The sequence below is a fragment of the Argentina anserina genome, chromosome 5 (genome assembly GCF_933775445.1).
Source record: "Argentina anserina chromosome 5, drPotAnse1.1, whole genome shotgun sequence".
NCBI classification, from domain to species: Eukaryota; Viridiplantae; Streptophyta; class Magnoliopsida; order Rosales; family Rosaceae; genus Argentina; species Argentina anserina.
The window spans coordinates 10,224,575-10,242,481 of record NC_065876.1 but is presented as its reverse complement, the minus strand read 5'-3'; the positions used below and the strand labels follow the sequence as shown (position 1 = coordinate 10,242,481).

Here is a 17,907-nt window from a genome sequence, read left to right as displayed (position 1 = left end):
ATGGAATTCGATACCCAACCCAAAAACGTTGTTTCACATTTCTTCTCTCATACATCGATCTTTTATTATTTACATTAATTTGGTCTCCACCTTCTTCCCCCTTCCCCTCTCGATCTGTGTTTGCACAAATGAATGTTTCTCACAGTCCTCACCAAAGTTCAACACTGTATGTTGAGTTCTTGAATCTAAAATGAAATAATGAGGGCCGGCCATTGTACAAGAATATGTTCAAGCAGCCTGTTCTACTTTGAGTAGTTTAAACTGTTCAACTTTGATCCCATATAAGGTCATATTTACTCATATATATAGTTGTTTACATATGCTTACATCAAAACTAGATAGGGATATAGTGATTTCGAGAGGTGGTGGAGATGGAGGCCATGATGAACCCTCATCAAGTTTAAGTAAACCCAAAATTATTCACCCTCCCATTGAAAGCCATTGGCATTTCCCTGCGCCTGAAGAAAGAAGAAAGCCTTCATCTTCAATGTCGAACCTGGGATTCAAAAAGTTTCGTGACTCGTTCAAGAAACTTGGTGGGAGTAGTAGCAGGAGCATGAAAATGGTTCTTGCTGGAGTTCGTGATCCGAAAGATCAAAAGATTGTTGAGTCTTTTCGAGAACTGTTGTTTCTTGAGGGTCAGCTTCCTCCGCAGCACCAAGATTATCATACACTCTTGCGGTTAGTCTGATCATTTGCAACTAGTTAACTAGTTAAGCTAAGGTGTTCGATCATTTGCATATTACTAATGGCACCTGTTGTGTTCCTTCTAGGTTTCTACGAATGAGGGACTTTGATCTTGCTAAAGCAAAAGAGGCGTTCTTGGCTTATCTCAAGTGGCGCGAGGATTATAAGGTTGATGCAATTCCAAAGGTGAATTACTCAAATGTCTATTTTGGCTGAATTATCACAAATTATCCAGTTTGTTGGTTTTACAGCATGCTCCAAGTACTAGTATTCATCTGGTGTTTGGGAAAGTACATGTATTGAAATAACTATATATTGGTTATATGCCAATGTTCTGTTGCTTAAATCCATAAGGTAATTGAGCATGGAATTACTTATTTGCAGGACTTGAAGTTCGAGGAGTATGAGTTAGTGAAGAAATGTTATCCTCATGGCTTTCATGGGGTAGACCGATATGGTAGACCAGTATACATCGAAAGGATTGGGATGGTAGACCTTAACAAGCTACTGCAAGTAACTACACTTGAAAGATTTACAAGGTATCATGTGTCAGAACAAGAGAAAACATTGAATGTGAGATACCCTACATGCTCCATTGCAGCTAAGAAGCATGTAGCATCGACAACAAGTATCTTAGATGTGCATGGAGTGGTAAGCCTTCTTAGCTGTAATGCTGTTAGTAGTTTAGTACTTGCTGGCTGCTGTTAGTGTTTAGTAAGTTCTTAATGCTGGTCATTATTCATTAGGGATTGGCAAATTTCTCGAAGCCTGCTCGCTATCTCTTTATGGAAATTCAGAAGATTGATAGCAATTACTACCCAGAGGTACTTTGGAATATTTGATTGGTGAGTCAGGAAACTGGTCACCTAATATAGTAATATAGTTTACTCACTATAAGCAGTCTGCATATATATTTTCATTAAAAACAAGAAGTCCCTTCAAATTAAAATTTTCAACAGAAGTTTATTCTTGATACAGAAAGAAAATACTTAATTAGTAACAGGAGCAGATCATGTCTTTGTTTATATCTATGTTCATATACGTTGGATGATGACTTCAAGGCAATCAATATTTTCAGACTCTAAATCGCCTGTATATTGTGAATGCTGGAAATGGGTTTCAAATGCTGTGGAAAGCAGTGAAAGCTTTCCTTGATGAACGAACACTAGCAAAAATTCAGGTATGTTCTCTAATCCATGAATTGTCCTACATTTACACCAACTTTTTAGATACTATCTTGATTGTCTATCGATCTATATATATAATTATTGTTGCAGGTGCTGGGATACAAATACCAGAGTGACTTACTTGAAGTTATTGATCAAAGGTAAACGTAGTGAAGTGCAATTGCATGTACAATTTGTAATTGGTTCATGTTTACAACTTGTATACCAAATGTTAAATATTGATTTTATGCAGTAATTTGCCGACTTTTCTGGGTGGAACCTGTACGTGTTCTGATTATGGGGGTTGCCTTTTACGTGACAAAGGACCTTGGAACAATCCGGAGCTCACAGATGTGATTAAGGTTATCAAAACTTTTGATTTCCGAAAAACGTTCCACTGATTTTAGTGATTGAACTTCTGATAGGGCCTCTTAGTATTTGAAGTTTTGAACATCTAATGCAGCAGAACTTTTGTTGCATAAAAGTTTCCAATTGTATGGAATCATGTTTTCTTATATGGGGCCGGAGATAATGCTTCATCTTTTATCTTTCAGGCAATTGCTGCAGGCAATGAGGTAAACAGCAATGAAGAATATGGTGATGAGGCTTCAGAAGAGGCGGGGACGCAAAATAGGGTAAGCATAGCAGAACCTAAAATCATTATTCAGCGAGAGTTTGGTTCTTGAAAGTTACTTGATAATTGATATACTCTTTTTCAATTACAGAAACATGAACATTTTAACTTTTTCTCTAACTAGAAAATTTTGTGATCACAAGGATATACTTGAACGATGCTCTTAGGATCAGTACTTACGAAAATTCTCTTTGGTCGAAGACATAACTGACTGTCATTTTATGCATTCTGTGTAGCAGAAAATCCAGGCTCTGGAAGCAGCACTCAAAGACACCACGAAAGTGAGCTAAAAGAAAACTCAGTAATGTGCTCGGAATTTACACTCATACTGCAAAATCATACTAACACTGTTTAGTGTTGCAGAAAATTGAAGCACTAGAAGCTGCACTTGAGGACACCAAGAATGTGAGTTGTGACTAGTGAGCCAAATTAACTTCTTATGAACTGGGCACTATTTACTAACCTGATTTAGTGACACTTGCTCTGTTTTGCTCGTACCAGGTTTTGAAAGAACTTGTGCAGCATGTAGAAGATTTGAGATCAACTTCCTGGGAAGTACATCCCACTTCAAGCTAGCAAAACCTTATATTTTACTTGGTGAACTGCATATCAATGCCCCTTGCTTCTGTTCAAAGTGTGTGGACATGCACCTAGAGTCGTGCACAATTCTTATCTGATACCAAATTGAATAAATCTAACTATCACATTTCCAGATAGTAGTAATCATTCAAAATCGGATTCTTTCATGTATTTTCACAGACACAGTAATTCATTATGTATTTCCAACAATGATATATGTCCAGTATACGATAGTGTATACGTAAAATCGTGTTCTCAAATGATCTACGATGGGAATGTAGTGAGAGATTGATGAATAAGAAATTTCATTACTAAGCTTAAGGACAAGAAATGATTGCTTGTATGGTAAAGAACTCCCCAACCCATAAAGAGTTGGTGTAATTGTCAAATGACTCAAATCCCGACATAGGACAAAAGCTTTTGGAAAAGAAACCAACTGGGTAGTGATGTTATTATGCAATTCTGTAACTGTCATAATCTCATAACATGCCCAATACTGTTTTGAGTCTTTTGGACCATATAGATTGGGGAATGTCGGCAATCAGCTGTGGCTTTTAATTGTAAAATTGTTGGGTTTTTTTTTTGAAGTAGTGATAATGAGTTCATCGAAAGATGAATACTTCTAATTTAGCTTAAAGGCTACTTATGCCCTTCTAATTTAGCTTTTTAATATCAAAGCTGAATACTTCTTCCTAATGTAAGGGCAACATTTTATTTTATTTGGCTAATTAGTTGACTAATGATGGAACCTATTGCAGTTAACATACCTATTCATCTTTCGTGGTCATCAATCCAAAGATCAGCTACCCCTTAATAGCGTTAGGCAAGGAAAAAGAAGAAGTAATGAATGTTTAGCACGGTAGGGTAGTTGCCAAATCATAATACATGTATGCACGAGGTCTATGCTTTACGTCCTTCTCGTTGCATAACTTTAGTAGTAATACCAAATCCATTTAAAAAAAAAAAACAGAGACAATTTCTTGACATTTCTTATCGGCTATTCGAATTAAAGCTTAAGTGACTAAAGCTAAGCCGATTGAACTTCAATGTAATAGTAACACATGTTTCCGAACAGACAGTGATACCAAATTTCGGATTTGATCACATGTTCATAGAGAGACAATGATGTCAATTCACCGATATAAAAAATATCAAAACAAGCACATATATATGGACATGATTTGCAAAACAACAAATGAAAGGATCACAATACAGAAAGGAAGTCAACATTGAGGGACTGATTACTTCAATTAACAAACCATTCATACACAAAACATATATACTTTACTCTTTTCTCTCTTTCAGTCATTTTCCTCCCCCATACCAAAATCACCAATTCTTCAAACTCCACCAACCACAAAATAAAGCATTTTACTTAGCCAGAAAGATACTTTATTTTATACCCAAATAAATAGATAAAAGTTAAAAAAAAAGATCCATGAATATAAATATATAATGCCAAAATAAGAGATCCAGAGAAAGAAGTTTTGTCCAACGCATGTTCATAATTAGCCATTAGTAAATTCTTTTTTATTATTAATAAAAAAAGAGAAAATGAAAAAAAAAACCAGCTTTCCCACAATCATCATTAAATTTGAGAGCTTCCCCCAAATTCCTCTAAATCTCGCTGCCCTCTCCGCCCTGTGTCTCTGTTCTTCTCCCCAATCGGCTATTCAATAATTCCGATCCAAATGAGCACCGGCGAGCTCCTCAGCATCGAGCCTCTCGAGCTCAAGTTCCCCTGTCAGTGTGAATTTTCTCATTTTCATTTCGATCTGTTTCGATTTTCGCATGCTTCGATTTTTTATTTCTGATTTTTTATTTCTGTGTAGTCGAATTGAAGAAGCAGATTTCTTGCTCGCTTCAGCTCTCGAATAAGACCGATAGCTATGTCGCTTTCAAGGTGAATCAATTTTGCTTTTCTTACCTGCATCTTTTATTTTGTGCAAATTTTTGTTGTAATGTTATGAATTACTGAGAATGTGAATTGGATTATCTCATTTGTTCGATTAGGCTTGAAATTGTTGTTCATTTCGTAATTGATATCTGAATGTGGCTTTGTTAGGGAGTTGTTTACGTTTTGTTGTAAATCATGAAGAAGAAAATTGAATCTGAAACTTCTGGAAGAGTTGAATTTATCGATTATTTTGTGTATTTTCGTAATCCAGTGAGGCTTGTGTTTTCTCGAATTGTTAGATTGGTGGTAGAAATGAGGCTTAGGTTTAGTTTCGAGGAGGCTTTGGATGTTGATATTGTTTTGGTTGTGTTGTCAGGTCAAAACTACGAATCCTAAGAAGTATTGTGTTCGTCCGAACACGGGGATTGTCTTGCCGCGATCCACATGTGATGTTATAGGTGAATAGTAATCTACATAAATAGTCTCTTCTCCAGCGAGCTTTTGTTTGATGGTTTGTTTGTGTTGAGTGGGAATGATGGAGATTAATGGTTTTTGATTGTTTGTTGTGATTTAGTTACAATGCAGGCGCAAAAGGAAGCTCCTACAGACATGCAGTGCAAGGACAAGTTTCTGCTTCAGAGTGTAAAGACCAACGATGGTGCAACTCCAAAGGATATTACTCCAGAAGTGGTAGTTACATTACGACGTGTTGTGAATCATGATTTGTTTGTGTTCTTTATGTCAAATGTTATTCATCTGTGGGATTGCTTTATGTGTAGTTTAATAAAGAGGCAGGACATGCGGTTGAAGAGTGCAAATTGAGGGTGGTATATGTTGCTCCACCTCAACCCCCTTCTCCAGTGCCAGAAGGGTCAGAGGAAGGGTCTTCACCAAGAGCTAATGCCGGGGAGAATGGAAATCTTAATGGTGCTGAGTTTTCCAATGTGAGCAATTTTGTTATAAGACTATGACACAATAAATATTTTTCATTGTCAGAACTCAGAAGAGAGATATTGATTTGTTTGCCGTTTCATGGTAATATCAGGCTACAAAAGGATTTTCGGAGCAGTTTGAATATCCGCAGAGATCTGCAGAGGTAAATTCCTAGACTTGCAGAAACAGAAGTCTTAGATTGTGCATATGCTATGGTGTCAGATATACCTCATCCAGTTTATGAGGTGTTATCTGTAGAGACTGATATGTGTTTATTTAGGTCAGTTATCTGTTACTTTGAAGTTTGAACAATAGAAGGGAGGGTGTAGTTCTTAAGTATTTTAGAATTGGATGCCCGTAAAGATGATAATCAAACACACCCCCACTCCTTTGAATACCTTCAAAAGGATCACACTTAGCATATTTTACATATATCAAGTAGTTAGGCTGGTGCTCTGTGATGCCAACAAAACCTGTATAGGCTTATAGTGTATTGCACATTCACACATGAAGACTGTCATGGCCAGTAGATGATTATAAGCTATTTTCTTTGTTTCCTTTCTTTTTCTTCCTGGGTCACATCGTACTACAAATAGTTCTCAGGTGTTATGCTTTTGATAGTGCTAACAAAACCTGTATCGCCTTATAGTGTATTACACTTACACATATGGAGATATATGATTATAAACTATTTTCTTTGTCACCTTTCTTTTGCTTCCTGGTTCACATCATACCACAAATAGGTCTCAGGTGTTATACTTTTGACACATCAAGGCTCGAACTAGTAGACTGAAATGGTCTTCAGACATTTATATATATAAATTAGTGGCTTTATATGGCATGGCTATTATACCAAGTTGCTTTTCCTTGTAAGGTTGTGCATGTGCTTACAGAAACTTACTGGGTTATACCATCTCTAGATTAGTCCTAATTTATTCTTATGTCATACTGGCTATATAGGTATATGTCAACATGTAACCTGAATTTACTTCTGATATCGATATGTTGCTTATGCCATAAGTAGCAGTTCTGTAAGACTTACCTTCTTTGAGTAGTGGTGCTTGCAAGTCTAGTTTTTATATGTTGTCCCTTGTATAATTGCAGGAAAGAGCACTTATTGTGAAATTATCAGAGGAAAAGTCAAATGCACTTCAAACAAATAAGAGGCTTCGTCAGGAGCTGGTGAGGATATCATATACATCTTGCGTAGCATTGTGTTTATTCTCCTGTTTGCCCTGTTATCTTTGGAAGCAGTATATTTATCACCTTGACACTTTTGCGTGATTAAACTGAAACTGTGTGTCAGCTTTTTTACTGTATTTTCTTTATCAAGTATTTGTGTATGTAGGTGATTTTCACTCTTGCACAGTATTCTTGAATGCATAAGCTCTATTGATGCATTACCAATTAAAATTGGTTGAAATTGTACCAAGCAACAAACTAATCAGCCTAATAGTCCGCTGACTTTTGCGTAGAAAAGTATAGGATTAGTGGCCATCGGTCGAGATTGTGGTTTGGACTAATTAGTTCTGTTGGAAGTTATTAAGGTTATAATCTGATTGAATGCAGATGTTATTCTTTTGCTACCGTATCATGATCTCAATTTGAAGTAATTCGTTTGCAATCCACACTTAAAGACTTCTTTAATTTGTTCTTGCTGGCAACATATTGATGCTCTATTTCTTGACATGTTCTCTTGTAGGAACTCTTGAGGAATCAAGGGAGCAAAAGCAGTGGCGGTGTTTCAATCATTGTTGTCATCATTATTGGTCTGATTGGATTGCTTTTGGGTTATCTCATGAAGAACTCATAAGCAGAGTCTATCACAGATCTTTGTCAAGCCATTTCCTTCTCAGTCAATGAAGAATGATGGTGGAAGGACTAAAAACGAACGATGAGAGGTGCTTCATCTTTAGTTAGCTTTGCCAAAGTTTTCAAACTTGTTTAGGTGGGGTCATGAGTCTGTAGGTGCTGAAATACTAGATTAGCTGTGTCGGACTCATTTGGTAAAACTCATTCTTTTTGTAACTTAAAAAGTGGATGATTTTTACTTGCTTATTTTGTGGGTTTTCTGCTCGACTGTGTCTGACAATAATTTTATACATCTCAATGTGATGTGGAACATGTCTTCAGTTATTTCCGCTACTAATTTTCGTTCTCTTCATAAAACCATCCTTGTGGAAGATGTGACCCTTTTTGTTAGTTATACGTCTTAAACAGTCTGATCTTGCAGAGATGATGCTACTGGGATATAATTCATATAAACGAAGATATTTCATGGAGACTTGGAACTTAAAACTTACAGATAAGAAAGACTAGAAATAAATAGGTAAAATTGTTAAAATACATTCTAAACTTGGTTAAAATTGTTAATTTGCACTCCGAATTTGTATTTGAGTCAATTTACCTCCTAAATTTAATAAAAATTACCGATTTGCACCCCATCTGTTAAATTTAACTGTTTCTATCTAATTTTGCGTGTCATGCACATGAGGGGTAATGTTGTTTTTTTTCAATTTATATTTTTCTTAAAAACAAATAAAAATATTTTTTAAAAGGATGATTATTTTTTAATCAAATTATTTATTTACATCTTTTTTCTACATATTTAACCCTACTTCGAATTATATATTCAACATACCCACCGATTCAAATATAGTGTGTTGTGTGTATATATATATGTACACATTGTTGGAGGAGGAACGAAACAAGAATAATAACGACGTAATATAACAAAACATAACCGTTTGATTATTGAAAATGGGGCCTATATATAGGCATTATATAACCACAATCCTATAGGATTCGGAGTCCTAATCTATTACAGAGATGCGAATCTATCTCTAACAGGAAACCTAATAAGGCTAAGGCACACACATTTATTTTTAATTTTCAATGTATTTATTTATATTTTTCTAATATTTTTTAACATACCATATTACGTAAAATAATAAATATATAAATCAATAACATGTTTCGAAAAAAAAAACATTGTAAGAAGTGTTCATCTTAAGTAATTTTATTAATTTTTTCATTATTAAATATGAATAAATATATAATGACAATATTGCCCCTCAAATGCATGACATGTGACTTAAAATTGGATGAAAAACATTAAATTTAACGGATATGGTGCAAATCGGCAATGTTTAACAAGTTTAGGAGATAAATTGATTTAAATGCAAGTTTCGGGTGCAAATTGACAATTATGACTAAATTTAGGCTTTTTAGCAAATAAATAACACTGACAAAATAAAGAAAGACTAAAAATAACTGACTACTCGTCTCAGTCAAGATGAATTTGGAGAGACTATCCATGAACCTGAACTTGTCTCAGTGAGGCTAGCTTGATCACTACCGCTCCCGGATTCTCTTCCCTCCATTTGATCCCTTCATTCTGGACGAGTCTGATGACAGATTGTTTCAGAATAGACTTTCTGGCACCACAGCCTGTGATGACCCTTAGGCGCCGAAGCGATTGCTCCTTTGCCCCATCCGCAAGGTGCAGTTTCAAAAGCCTCATTGCTTGTTTGACATGCTGTCCATGCAAATCAATAGTCATGACATCGTTCTCTACCCCCTTGTCCTTGTTTCTTGCTTTGAAGATCTCCTGGCTTGCCTTCTCATCTGCCTCTCGTGCCAATTTCGCCTTCACTTTCGCCTGCTCCGATAGGTAACCTGCGTATGCCCGCGATCCGCTTGAATACGCATTTGCTGCTTTCTGGTAGTGAGACGTTACTGATTGCCAGTGCTGCTTTGCACTCCCTCTATATGCATCATATTCAGCTCCTTTGGCGACATCTAGTGAGTCCTGCACTTGCTTGACACTTTTCTTCCTAGAATTGATGGTTCTTGGTTCTTTTTCAGTTCTCCTCCTCTTAGATTTGTTGAAAAAAGATTCCACAACCATCTGAGAGATGTCATCTGTGTTCGTACACCGGTGAGTTCCAGAAGTACTGCCCGCAAGAACCTCTACATAACTGTGATGAGTATCTCCCACGCAATACCATGTCTCACTCGAGGAAGAAGACGACAACTCAAGAAAGGCATCCAAGGCCTTTTCAACTTCATAGCCACACTGAAAAAGTACATCCCTAACAACACCCAAGTTTAACTCCGACTCGTCTCCGAGCATAGACCAAAGGAACTGTTCGGCCTCCTCCTCCTGTCTTGTAGCAGCAACTCCATACCTGGATGTCATCTTTCGAGTTCTGTAGCTAGGGCCCGACTTCACGTACTCTTTACCCGGAACCGTAAAAAACAAACTATTTCGGTGGCCGGAGAAAATAAGTGACCCTTTTCTCAGTTTCTGTTTACTCCTCAAACACAAATTAACAATTCTAAACGTAGTGGCTGGGTCTATTTGTACTAGGGGCAAATTTCCCTTTTTGACTGTGAGTTCTATTCCGAATAGGCTTCGGATTTAAAAACCTGAAAAAAAAAAGAACGTAGTAGGAGAGGTTCCCGATTCTAATAAACGGTCATAAACGCTCCAATACCTCTCTTAAAGCACCATATTTACAATAGTGCCCCTTGGGATATTGTACATCCAGCTTTAGAAATAGAGTTGTGCTATTACCACGTCACAATGATCACATTGATGACTTGTCGAGAAAAAAAAAGACCACATTCATGATAAGAATTATAAGCCAAATAATAAGGATGTGTTATGCTATGTGAAACTTGGATCTCACATTAGTTATATGATTTTCCATTTCATCAAAGATAATGTGACTTGAAAAGTTGGAATCATGTATAATGTATTAACTATTGCTATATACGTATGATGGTTTATTATCATCGATATTCATCGATCAAGTTCTTAAAGTGTTTTAAGTTTTCTTTTTCTAAAAGCAGCTTTTGCGTATCGGTATTGCCTAATATAGCTCATATTGAAAGTTGCACATATTTGAAAGTTATGATTTCAAATTTTCAACTTCGTTCTCACTCAAGAGTTTGGAGGGAACTAAATTGAAAAGCAAATATAACAATTTTTATCCAATTATAATTTCACATTATCTTCAATCAGGACTTAATCCTCTCGCAAGATCCGGTGCCAGTTGCAAGACATCCTCTACAAGAAAGATAAGACTTGAGTGTATCTGTAGAAAGATACTCAGTAATTACACAAGCACAGTTAATACTCAACTCCTTATTATCAATCTGTAATTTAAGCTTTGAAGTCATTGTTGTTGTAGCTCCAATGCACTTGGTAATATTGGGATGATCTACCTCGAACCAAACAAAAACCTCACGTAACTGGTTTCACGTAATATTGAAAATCTCCTTGCAAAGCTTTCGTTCTTTCTCCCTCTGTTTCCCATTCTAACACTTTGACTGCAACTGGTTTGCCATCGTAAATACATTTGTGAACATGACCAAAGGTGCCATGAGCAAAGGGTTCTTGATGAATAACCGGTTTTTCAGGATATATTTCCCAGTCTTGAATCTCGCGTATTTCCGACGTAAGGATCAACAACAAATCAGTTGCTTCCTAGTGAATATATACCCCTTGGAATGTCAGCTTACACGACGGAGCTGACACTACTGATGTATGGATTGCCTAAAATTCTACAACAACTATTTTAAGTGTTAACTGGAGCTACATGTCGGCGTGAATCCGTGGTAAAACACGGGCCATGATTCACTCCGTGAATCACGGAGTAAATTATGTTAGATTATGCTATATAATTGTTGAATCTATATATGAATGTTATTAAGCAATAATCAATCTTCTTCAACTTGGTATCAGAGCTTTCGTGCTCTGTTTTTTTCTGGGATTTTTCCCGTTTTTCCGGCCGGTTACCGCCTTCGAGCTCATACGCTGCCTCACCGGTTTTCCGGCTCCCTCACCGCTGCCCTCCGGCACTCCGACCTGCCCCTCCGACCTGCCTCCTCCCGTCCGGCTCCCTCACTGGTCTCCCTGCTCCTCCGACGCCGGGAAAACCCGACGACATCCGGTCCGCACTCGACCCGAAGTCGTCTCAGTCGCAGCTCTTCAGTCGCCCCTCCTTGCCGCTCCTCGCCGCCCCTTGCCGCTGCTCGCCGGACGTCCTCAGTTGCCGCTCCTCGCCGAAGCGTTTCTCAGATCGGCCTCTCTGCACCGACCCGGTTACAGTTCGCCCCGACCCGGCCCAAACTTCGACCCAGCCCAGCCCAGATTAGGTGTAACCCGACCCGGTCAGTCCGCCCGACCCGACCCGGTCCGGTAAGAATCAGTCGTCTTTTTCCCTGTCTGTACATCCTCACCGTCAATGCAAGTGCACCGGAGACAGATTTTTTTTCAAATTGGTATGACTTTCAATATTTCTCACTCGGTTAGTTCTGATACATGGATTATTGATTCTGGTGCATCTGATCATATGATTTATGACAAATCTTATTTTACCGTATTATCCCCCCCACCCGTACCCTATCTTACTAATGCTAATGGTGAGCCATTCCCCATGTTAGGGACATGGTCTGTTCGTATTACTCCCACCACAGAGCTTAACAATGTACTCTATGTACCTGTTTTATCTCATCATTTGATATCTGTTCCCCAATTGAACGCTGACGCTCAGTGCTCTGTGACCTTTTTTCCTATGTATGTGATATTTCAGGATCTTCTCACCGGACGGATAATTGGTCGGGGGTATCTGAGGGGCCGGTTGTTTCATTTGGATCTGACATACGCAGGGAAAAAACAGGGGGACAATCTCGGACCGCTTTACTCTCCACTTCGGACAAGCTAAGTGAAATTTAGTTATGGCATCGTTGCTTAGGGCATCCATCTTTTAGTGTTATGAAAAAATCCATGCCTACTTTGTTTATTAGTGTGGACGAGTCTTGTTTATGTTGTGAGACATATGTTTTGGGCAAGAGTCATCGATCTACTTATTCCCCTAGTAGTCTACTAAACGTTTTCTTCTTTTTGAATTAATTCATTCTGATGTTTGGGGACCCTCTAAAGAGTCTACTGTGTCAGGAATGCGATAGTTTGTGTCATTCATTGATGATTGCACACGTCTTTCATGGATTGTTCTTCTTAAAAATAAAGATGAGGTTTTTCCAGCTTTTCGTGCCTTCCATACCTCTGTCCAAACATAATATAATGCCATCATTCGAGTTTTTCGTTCTGATAATGGGGGGGGGGGAATATGTGAATCATGTCTTTCATGAGTTCTTTAACACACACGAAATTGTTCATCAAACAACGTGTCCTTACACACCTGAGCAAAATGGGGTTTCTGAAAGAAAAAATCGTCATTTACTTGATATGGCTCGATGTATTCTTTTTAGTGCCCACATGCCTAAATACCTTTAGGGTGATGCTGTCATTACTTCCGCCCACCTTATTAATCGTCTTCCATCTCGAGTTCTTCAAGGGAAAGTTTCCTATGAGGTGCTTGCATCTCATGTCTCATTACCCTTTTTTCATAATCTTCCTACCCGTGTTTTCGGTTGTGTTGCTTTTGTTCATCTTCCACAACATCAGCGTTCTAAGTTGGATGCCCGGGCAGTTAAATGTGTGTTTGTTGGGTACGGAGGACATCAAAAAGGGTACCGGTGCTATCATCCCCCTACCCGGAATTACTATGTCACTATGGATGTTACCTTTTTTGAGAACATGAGTTATTTTTCCTCTTCTGATACTGCTCTTCAGGGGGAGAATTCCTATTTTGAAGAGCTGTATCATGGAGAGGGGGAGACAAGTGAGCCAGTCGATATGGTAACATGTTCCGTTGAGATTACCAAGGTATCAGCCACACATGCACCACCGGAGGTCGTCACTCAAGAGATTCAGGCACCAGAAGCTGACAACACAACTGCCCCTCATGTCTCCCGTACAACTGTTTATACCCCTGACCAATGCTCTCTTTGTACAGAAGATCACTCATCTGAGGTTAGTTATTCTATTAGGGATAATAATAGACAATATGTTTTGTCAAATAGGTCTACTCGGGGTCAACCAACAAAAAAAATATGAACCTACCCTTCAGACTAAAGCCAAGTATCCTGTGGCAAATTTTATATCTACCAAAAGATTATCTAAGTCATATGAGTCATTTGTGAATCAAATATCTACTGTATCAGTACCTAACAAAGTGCAGGATGCATTGAGAGATCCAAAATGGAGGAAAGCAATGGAGGAAGAGATGGAAGCATTACAAAAGAACAATACTTGGGAGGTTGTACCTCCACCATATGGCAAGAAGACTATAGGATGTCGTTGGGTGTTTACAGTAAAACATAATCCAGATGGGTCAGTAAGCCGGTATAAAGCACGCCTAGTAGCGAAGGGGTTCACCCAGACATATGGCATAGACTATGATGAGACATTTGCACCTGTTGCAAAGATAAACATTATCCGGGTATTGCTCTATGTCGCTGCTAACTTGAACTGGCCACTTAGGCAGTTTGATGTTAAGAATGCATTCCTTCATGAAGAACTAACAGAGGAAGTATACATGGATCTTCCGTCTGGATATGTGGCCGCTTCTCCAAGTAACTCCGTATGCAGATTGAGAAAATCTTTGTATGGTCTTAAACAGTCACCTCGTGCTTGGTTTGGAAGATTCTCACAATTCATGAGGAAAATTGGCTATATGTAGAGTAATTCAGACCACACATTATTTCTCAAACACCAACAAGGGAAGATAACAGCCTTAATCATATATGTTGACGATATGGTAGTTACTGGTAATGATACTATTGAAGTGGACAGATTACAAAAGCAGCTAGTCACAAAGTTTGAAATGAAGGACCTAGGTACACTCAAGTACTTCTTGGGCATTGAGGTAGCCCGGGGAAGTGATGGTATCTATCTGTATCAGAGGAAGTACATCCTTGATCTACTAACGGAGACATGTATGTTAGATTGCACTCCAATTGATACTCCTATTGAGCAGAACCATCGATTAGCAGAATACCCAGATCAAGTGCACACTGACAAAACTCGTTATCAGATGCTAGTTGGACGCTTGATTTATTTGTCACACACCAGGCCAGATGTTGCGTATGCAGTAAGTGTAGTGAGTCAGTTTATGCATAATCCAAGTGTGGATCACATGGATGCTGTTGTGAGGATTTTGAGGTACTTGAAGTCAGCTCCAGGGAGAGGAGTAAGGTTTTCTAATCATAACAATATCCTTGAGATTTGTGGCTTCACAGATGCAGACTGGGCTGGAAATATTACAGATCGGAGATCCACATCAGGGTACTTTACCTTTGTTGGATGTAATCTTGTTACGTGGAAGAGTAAGAAATAAAATGTGGTAGCTCAATCTAGTGCTGAAGCAGAATACAGAGGTATGGCTCATGGAGTGTGCGAATTGTTATGGCTTAGAAATTTGCTACAAGATTTGGGTATTAAGCCTAAATGTGCTATGCAGATGTACTGTGACAACATGGCAGCCATTGATATTTCACATGATCCTGTGCAACATGATCGTATAAAACATGTGGAGGTGGATCGTCACTTTATAAAAGAGAAACTAGACGCAAAGATCATTAGTTTTCCTTTTGTTTCTACAGAAGAGCAACTTGCCAATATGTTTACAAAATGAGTGTCTAAAAGGGCTTTTTATGATTCACTTAGCAAGTTGGGCATGGTTGATATGTATGCACCAACTTGAGGGGGAGTGTCGGCGTGAATCCGGCATAAAACACGGGCCGTGATTCACTCCGTGAATCACGGAGTAAATTATGTTAGATTAGGCTATATAATTATTGAATCTATGTATGAATGTTATTAAGCAATAATCAATCTTCTTCAACTCTACCAAATACCCCTGCAGAGACCAAATTGTCTGCATGGGAGACAACTACTGTCACACCTCAATTTTTTTTTGGTAAATATTTTTTTTAAGGTGTAATTCATACTCTATATATGGAATGAATTTCCACAACAGAATATGAAAAATAGTTGGAAAAGAAACTTAAATGACACAAACTAAAGGTAAACATGTTATTATTCAAGGTTCAAACATATTACAAGGATAGACTCATCAAAGTCTGTTTTTATTCTAGGAAACTAAAGGGCAAGCAAAACTCCACACAGCAAAACACTCTTGAACAATAACTTCAAACAACTTGTTCCTCACCTGCAAAATGTTATAAAGGGGTGAGCATATAAAGCTCAATAGGAGGCATACCTCTTCAAATTGATTTTAGCCATGACCAGTATATTGACATAATTTTTTCTACTTCACATAGTTCATATATTAGAAACACTAGGTCTACATGTCCCATACCATGTATTTTACCACTAGGGTGACTTAGAGTTTTCTTTTATATGAACTATTCCCTCTTCCCATAAACCCCTTTTGCTAGTCATCTTGTCCATTCCCCTTTCACCAATCCCGAATTACCCTTCACATATCCTATACTACTTGCGCAATATCTTGGGCATACATGGGATATAGTACCTGCTGAGGTTATGGACTCAACTACACAAAAGTTTGATCCTAACTTCTCTACCTAAGTGCCTTAACCATAGCACCATCCCTTTGTACAATTCATTACATAGTAATATTAGTAGCACACATAATCAAATCAACAATAGGGTCAAAAACCAGCAGCAAAAACAATCAATTCAGACAAGAAAACCAAACATCATATATAAACAATCATAGAGGATCCCCAATGTCCTCCTACCTTTGCTGATTTCCACCTCAGGTCTCAAGCTCCTAATAAAACGGTAAAACCATAGAATCAATGTCATATGATTAAAGGATTACACTTATACAAAGTTTAACAAACAAACACAGCTTTTCTTTCCCCAAAAGTTGGTTTTTAAACAACACAGAATCAATGTTTTAGTTTTCTGACCTTAATACAAAAACACTGAAACCTGTACCAAAATAATAGGATTTTGACCACAAATTCTTATAAACACTTGTAGCTAACACTCTAACAAAACTCCGAGACTTGGAATCACTTAAAAAAAATGTTTCCAGAATTAATTATGAATTTTCAAAGTTTAACTACAGTTTCAGGAATTTCTGACGAGTCTCTGTACAAGAAAACTGTTTGGCTAAAAACGAATCATTTAGACTGGGAAAATCATATAAGTGTCTTCATAACAATTAAACTAGACATCCTAAAGAAAATTTCAGAGTTGGAAACACATGCAAAAGAATTTTCTATAATTAGTTATGGAATTTCGAATTCCAGGTACAGAATCAGTCTTCACATGTTCTAAATGAATAAATTTCTGGAGATCTAACAAACAAACTTGACCAACACAGAATTTATAAAACCAAAACCAATTCTAACTTTCCAAAATCAATTCTAATCTAACATCTAAACAGAGATATCAAATTCTAAATGTAGAAAACTAAGAACATCAAAAATCTCAACTTAGCCCAACAATTTTGTAACAAATTGCAGTACCTATTCTCTTCCAATGCTCTCTATCTGGGTTAAACCTCTGAGAATCCTATCTTAAAAATGTAGAAACATACCCCTATTTATAGTATTTGGAAAGGGATAGAACTTGGAGCTTAAGAAAGGAATCAATGAAACTTATCTGAATTGTTCACCTGAAACCTTAGCCATTTTAGGTTCTAGACCTGCCAGCTTCATACTTCTAGGGTTCCAGTTCTGCATAATAGCTTTGAGGAGTCATCTGCTGGAAAGCTTGCTCTCCACCCAGTTGACACCTCCTGCTTCCCCAAGTTTTTGGATAGAAATTGGTGGCTTAACCAAGGTTGGTGGCTAGGTTTTGGGATGAAGGAGAATCTGAAAAGGAAGAAAAGGGGAAGAACATGATGAACAGAGGAGACAAAGTTTTGAGTTTGTGAAGAGAAGGTCGGGTGTTTTGATCGTTTCACTGAAATCATCTTATTTTCTACTTATTTTTGGCTGAACTGGGTTTGGGTCAGGTCATGGGTTTTAGACCAAACTTTGGGCTTCTCTTCTATTAATACCCAAAGCATAGAAATAACCCAAGACTTAACAAAAAAAATTTCAGCAAAATACATACTTATATATATAACACAACAAAATAAGTTTTTATATACTATATA

General features: G+C 37.7%; 3 protein-coding genes across 3 annotated transcripts; 2 read left to right on the top strand and 1 right to left on the bottom strand.

Annotated features, from left to right (window-relative positions):
* Nucleotides 1-319: 319 nt before the first annotated feature.
* Nucleotides 320-3,125, top strand: LOC126793284 (phosphatidylinositol/phosphatidylcholine transfer protein SFH11). The gene is made up of 11 exons (XM_050519752.1): nucleotides 320-681; nucleotides 774-873; nucleotides 1,072-1,338; nucleotides 1,434-1,511; nucleotides 1,766-1,867; nucleotides 1,965-2,014; nucleotides 2,107-2,215; nucleotides 2,408-2,488; nucleotides 2,727-2,768; nucleotides 2,851-2,892; nucleotides 2,989-3,125. Exons 1-11 carry the CDS (start codon nucleotides 320-322, stop codon nucleotides 3,061-3,063), a joined length of 1,308 nt encoding a protein of 435 aa, XP_050375709.1. The 3' UTR covers nucleotides 3,064-3,125.
* A 1,513-nt stretch (nucleotides 3,126-4,638) lies between these two features.
* Nucleotides 4,639-8,032, top strand: LOC126793290 (vesicle-associated protein 1-1-like). The gene is made up of 8 exons (XM_050519762.1): nucleotides 4,639-4,809; nucleotides 4,899-4,969; nucleotides 5,340-5,421; nucleotides 5,538-5,653; nucleotides 5,743-5,907; nucleotides 6,009-6,059; nucleotides 7,001-7,078; nucleotides 7,599-8,032. Exons 1-8 carry the CDS (start codon nucleotides 4,758-4,760, stop codon nucleotides 7,707-7,709), a joined length of 726 nt encoding a protein of 241 aa, XP_050375719.1. The 5' UTR covers nucleotides 4,639-4,757; the 3' UTR covers nucleotides 7,710-8,032.
* Nucleotides 8,033-9,206: 1,174 nt separating this feature from the next.
* On the bottom strand, nucleotides 9,207-10,097 carry LOC126795473 (SMR domain-containing protein At5g58720-like). Its single transcript, XM_050522309.1, has one exon. The coding sequence runs from the start codon at nucleotides 10,095-10,097 to the stop codon at nucleotides 9,207-9,209; it is 891 nt and encodes a 296-aa protein (XP_050378266.1).
* Between the last annotated feature and the right edge of the window lie 7,810 nt (nucleotides 10,098-17,907).